The 6,123-nt window shown below is 33.0% G+C and overlaps 1 protein-coding gene across 1 annotated transcript; it reads right to left on the reverse strand.

Moving 5' to 3' along the window:
• Positions 1-367: 367 nt before the first annotated feature.
• On the reverse strand, positions 368-4,983 carry LOC134694406 (uncharacterized). The gene is made up of 2 exons (XM_063555416.1): positions 4,641-4,983; positions 368-776 (listed from the first exon to the last, which is right to left on the reverse strand). The coding sequence occupies exons 1-2, from the start codon at positions 4,981-4,983 to the stop codon at positions 523-525; spliced, it is 597 nt and encodes a 198-aa protein (XP_063411486.1). The 3' UTR covers positions 368-522.
• Between the last annotated feature and the right edge of the window lie 1,140 nt (positions 4,984-6,123).

Genomic DNA, 6,123 nt, shown 5'->3' on the forward strand with positions numbered 1-6,123 from the left:
ATACGTACCTGTCAATTCATCAAAATGCGCCAATCATACTGATTGTTATATATGTTGACTAAAAAAAAAAAAAATCAAATAATATGAAGCAGATTTCTAATCTCTGGATTGATGTTTAATCGTAAAAATTGTAAGTGTTACAGCTCCAGCTATTGCATTTGAGTTAGTATAGTATTTATATATGATTATTCCGATGTTAAATATTCTTTATACAACTTTCTTGAACAACTATTTATGCAAGTAAAAATGACTTTATCCTAACTTTTTTTCTATTGAATATAGACTAAAGCGTATAATTCCTTTAATTCAATTCACCCGTAATTCAAATTAGTTTTCTTGCATGTGTGGTTTTATTTTTAGGCCAAAATTTGGTAAATAGTTTTCATGTTGATTAAAGGATCCTAACACTGTGGGCCCCGGTGATTGCATGCGTGCTGTGGACTTGAATTTTTCTTCAACCTCATTTTTATAAATCTTATCTATATCTTCCCAGCGCTTAAAGCTGATTTTAAGTTGCGTGTTCTAAGAAATTTCCTCGAATTTGAGACTTTTTGTCAAGTTATCAAACATTTTCCGAGACGCAACCTGAATGCATGCATCCAGATAGTTAGATAGTTTGTAAAGTTCCGCTTCAAGTATATTCAAAATAATTTGTTCCGAAGAAATGAATTCTAGCTCACACAAAACACTGCTGACAAGGAACCTTTCGATTCTGTTCTTTAAATCATCAGTTTGATATTCATTAGCTAAAGGCAACATCAGATGAACAGTGTCTTCTGAAAAAAAAATAAAAAAAATCTGATTATTTCCTCCAGTCTCTATATTTATACGAAATTTAAATATAAAATAATGCTGCTAAATGTAAAAAATATTGTTTTGTTTCTGTATGTCATTCCGTTATTGATTGAACATTTATTTTAGATAATATTGAATGTGTTCCTAATGTCGTAATTACAATCCATTTCCCTTTTCACAACGAATGTGACCTACCGAATTAGACTTCTTACCGGGTTTATAATAACATGAGCAACACGACGGTGCCATATGTGGAGCAAGATCTGACTTATTTGGTCTTTATTACTTTTTTGGATCAGCGTCACTGATGAGTCATTTGTAGACACGTGATTACAAAATTTAATCCTGGTTTTTATGATGAGTTTGCGTACCCCTCCTGAGCACCAGATATCACCCCAAGTTTTTGATGGGGTTCGTGTTGCTTAGTCTTTAGTTTTCAATGTTGTAACTTGAGTATTGTTTGTCTGTTAAATTTTGTCTTTTTATTTGTTAGCCATGGCGTTGTCAGTTTATTTTCGATCTATGAATTCGACTCTCCCTCTGGAATCTTTCGTCCCTCTTTTATAGGGATTTTATAATGATATTTATACTTTCTGGCAATCTTTGGCTCCACTTTTGAAGAAACTCAATACTATTTTTTTTAGATTACCCGTACAATAAATACCCAGACTCTAGTTGATGGTAAAAATATAACTTAACATTGCAAACCTTTGAAAAAATTCTTCATAAAAAGCAATGCACAGACATATTTCTAAAAGCATTACTACGCTATCAATCAAATTATTTCCTTCAAAATTTACAAACACTCTGACGAACACGGAAATCATGAATTAGAATATATTATTGTCTGCTGGACCACAATATTTGTTTTTCATTAAATTGGTGATCAGGATATATATTTTATAGAAAAAAATATACCACCCCCTCTTTGAAGTTAGATAGTCATTTAAAACAATATTCAAATCCGAGCTGTTATAGATAAGATATAAACACCATTTACCCTTCAGAAAATATAGATTCAAATGCCTTATAATCATTATGAAATACTTTATGATGTACTATTTTATAGCATATCCACTTCAAGGGCCCATGACACAATGCTTAGATATGTCAAATAAGCATAAGGTCCTGGTGAAGAGGTATGAATCTTGGGATAAAATGGAAATGTTTTGAGTTCATATTTCAGCATAAAATCTGGAGTTTATCTACATAAATTGTAAATGTAAGTTTTCCCAAAGTTTTATTGTGGATTTTGTTATTGCGCCAAAATGTACCAGAACTAAGAAAAACATGCAGAATAAAGAAACTCAAGCTAGTGTAATAAAACTATTGTAATAAAATATATGAACATAGTGGTATAAACCATTTTTGGAGTGTAAAAAATTCTTTGGATGATTTAGATAAATTACGGGCTTTTGATGGTCCTTTTGATTCTGTTAATAGTTTTTGATTTTTCTACTCTTTACACTACACTTCCATACTATCTCATTAAACAAAAGTTTTCCTGTTTAATTAAATGGTCGTTTGGTAAAGCTGAATGTATATATATTTGCTGCAACTCATTTAAAGCCTTCTTCTCTAATGAGAAAGGTAAATATGCTAGATATACTTACTGGAGGTGTGATGAGATGATTGAAGCTGTTAATTTTCTCCTTGATAATATCTACGTACGTTTCGGCAACAAAGTTTATCGACAGGTTGTAGGTATCCCCATGGGCAATAACTGTGCCCCCTTTAATAGCAGACTTGTTACGAATCACAGTTTTTGACTAAACTCAGTAAAGACCCGTCGAAATTGCATTTAATTGATAAATTCAACAACACTTACCGTTATCTTGATTATATTTTTTCGTTAAATAATCAAGAATTTTCTCAACATACTGCTGAAATTTACCACAAGGAACTAACTTTAAATAAATCAAATGTATTCGGTAATAACTGTCCTTTCCTGGATTTAGATAGTTCGGTTTTAAACGGGAAACTACACACTAAAAGGAGTAGGTCCGGTAAGAACCGATTTTGGCCCCAAATTTTAGGTTAATCTGGCGAAAGAATTTGACCACTTTTTAAACACTTAAGTGTCTATTTAATTGGAATCAACCAGTTTATGTGAAATATTTTAACTGATTGAGTCATTAAAAACGATCCGATTCAAGCTCAAATATGAAAAATCTGTCAAATATGCCGAAAAATGTCACTTTTCAGTTGGTTTTTGTCAAAAATGAACGTGGCCGCATTCTTGTTCATCCTCAACTTTTATATATGTTATGTATTATAATAAAATACAACTTACATTTCAATATTGAACATGAGCACAAATGCGGCCATTTTCGTTTTACACAAAAACCGTCTAAAATTTAAATAAAATGCTAGAATTGTGAAGATTTCAGTAATTTAGCATGACTTTATGGTGCTAGTACCCGATATATGTGCATTGTATTGTCAAAAACAGCCCATATTTATGTAGCAGAAGCATTCTACTGTCCAATAAATAACTAATATTTACATTTTAACAATTTTGTAAAACGCTTATATTTTGGGGCCAAAAAGGGGTCTTACTGGACCTACTCCTTTACGAAAAAAGAGACGAGTTTTCGTTCCCTATGGTTAATTTTTCCATTTTTAGATGGTGATCTTTCTTTGGCACCATCTTACGGTGTTTATATTTCACAACTTGTTCGCTATGCCCGTGTCTGTTGTGACGTTTTTGATTTCAACGAACGCAACCTATGTATTACTGGTAAATTATTAAACCAGGGATATCGTTACCATAAATTACTTAAAACCTTTACTAAAGTTTTCCATAGATATAAAGATTTGGTTTTGAAGTTTGGTTGTACCTGTAGAAACTTATTTCAAACGGGATAACACATCCTCATTTTTACGGAAATGTTGTTAACCGTGCCCGGAAATTTAGAAATGATCCATGTAAACTTGTTGCTCCTTTAAATTAACTTATTCTAAAAGGTTACCTATTCAACACTGTAATAAGATCATTGAATATTGTTTTTATTGGTATAAATATTGATTTTGTTATCAGTAGAATAAAAGCTAACTAAATATTACTAGTAGGTTATATACATATACATTTTCATGGATCTACAATCTGTCGATACCTGTAATTTGGCATTGCACAAGGTCATGACTGTATATGACGTCTTTACACTAAATCCATTGTATGTTGGATGTGTACGGATTGATTGTTTAGTCTTAGAGGCATGTTTTTTTTAATTAGTTGTTAGTGGCTTTGAACTAGCTGTCAGATAACTGCGAGTACTCTAAAATCTGTTCATTGTGTTTTTTGTGTCGGGATGTACCCGGCCACGTCCACTTGTATTTTTTATCTATCTGATGATTTTAGCCTTTTTCAACTGATTTTTATAGTTTTTTCTTATGTTGTACTGTTATACCACTGTCCCAGATTAGGGGGAGGGTTGGGACTCCGCTAACATGTTAAACCTCGCCACATTATTTATGTATGTGCCTGTCCCAAGTCAGGAGCCTGTAATTCAAAGGTTGTCGTTTATTTATGTGTTACATATTTGTTTTTCGTTCATTTTTTTTTACATAAAAAGTTAGTTAGTTTTTTTAGTTTGAATTGTTTTACATTGTCCTATCGGGGCCTTTTATAGCTGACTATGCGGTATGGGATTTGCTCATTGTTGAAGGCCGTACGGTGACCTATAGTTGTTAATGTTTGTGTCATTTTTGTCTTCTGTGGATAGTTATCTCATTCGCAATCATACCACATCTTCTTTTTTATATAGGATGGTCTGGTAGGGATGATCAGACTCAGATCACCCCTTGTAAAACAACGGTGCTGTGAAAAGAAAATGGTTTGTTACCTGTTAATTCATCATCGAATCCCGGACAAAGGTATCGTAGAAAACGAACAAAATGATTTATGTTTTTCCCAGGTAAGGATATTTCTTTTTTTGATCCTTCCTTAAACTTAGAACTGAACATTGCTTCAAACACAGGTGACACCGCTATAAGTTGTTCTCTTTCAACATACAGCTTTCTTTCTTCAAATACGAATGCAACATTTGGTTCATTGAAAGGAGAAGCCAAATCTGCCCGTAAGTCAATCGATTCTTCGTCTTCACTCGAATAACTTCGAGAGCGTCTCAATGATCCGTCTTTTCTAATATTTCTTGGACTCCAGTTTCTTTTGGCAACTGTATCCATTTTATAAATAAGATCTATTTATGCCTGACAAAAAATAATGAAAAATATTGAATCGACTCATTTAAGCGCTAGATACAAATTACTATTTCAACACAGACAAACAAAACATAAACACATTAATGCAAACATACACCAACAAAACAAAAGACAACAATACAAAATTGACCATAACATAGTCACGCTAAGATTTAATCTGTAGGTAGTATCATCGCTAATAGAATATTAACAAAACTTGACATAACTGTTAAGGCTAAACAAAAAAATAGTATACCGCTCCTTAAAATTCACAAATCTATTGAACGAGAACAAAAACCGAGTCACAAATCAAAACAGAAAGAAACAAATCACTAAAAAGGAAAGCAAGGGAATAGCTGAAACATTGAACTTCTACAAAATCAAACGCCATAAAAAATATCCAAGGATAAATTCAAAAGAGACAAACATAAAACGTCATTAAGAGGATAAACAACGCCAGTTACCAGAATCTATACTTCAAAACAGAATGTAATATTTGTGAAGTTGATACGGAATATTTATCACATAAAATTGAGAAAGGAAATGGGGAATGTGTCAAAGAGACCACAACCCGACCATACATGGAACAGACATCAACAGAAGGTCACCAACAGGTCTTAAATGTAGCGACAAACTCGCGCACCCGGACTCGTTCTTCAGCTGGCCCCTAAAAAATATATATGCAGGGTGATAAAGCGCGATCGTACTCTAAAGTGCGATGGTCACGCTAAAGTGCAATGGTCTACGTTACAGAACGATGGTGTCTCACGCTAAAGTGCGATGCTTGCTTGTTTGCTAAAGTACGATGGTATATCACGCTAAAGTGCGATGCTTGTTTGTTTGCTTAAGTACGATGGTATATCGCGCTAAAGTGCGATTGACCAAAAAGGTAAATACATGTCAAACGGCTTAAAACGTGAGAGTACCTGGATGTTATAAAAGATAGTATACCATATGAGATAGGCTTTATAATTTACCGTAGGCTTAAGTGATTGGTTTCTAAAGTTAAATGATAGACCACGTAATAATTGTTTAAAAGGTAATTTCACAAAATACTATATTTCCTATAAATAATTCGGGCGTATTAGATATTGTGATAAATGGTGCAGCTTGCCGTTCAGACGT

The sequence above is a fragment of the Mytilus trossulus genome, chromosome 13, assembly GCF_036588685.1.
Source record: "Mytilus trossulus isolate FHL-02 chromosome 13, PNRI_Mtr1.1.1.hap1, whole genome shotgun sequence".
Classification (NCBI taxonomy): domain Eukaryota; kingdom Metazoa; phylum Mollusca; class Bivalvia; order Mytilida; family Mytilidae; genus Mytilus; species Mytilus trossulus.

Excerpts from the sequence above, each read along its gene's own strand:
- LOC134694406 (XM_063555416.1), bottom strand. The coding sequence starts at position 4,983 with ATGGATACAGTTGCCAAAAGAAACTGGAGTCCAAGAAATATTAGAAAA. Across the intron at positions 777-4,640 it reads ATTCGATGATGAATTAACAG|AAGACACTGTTCATCTGATG; the intron begins GTAACAAACCAT and ends TTTTTTTTTCAG.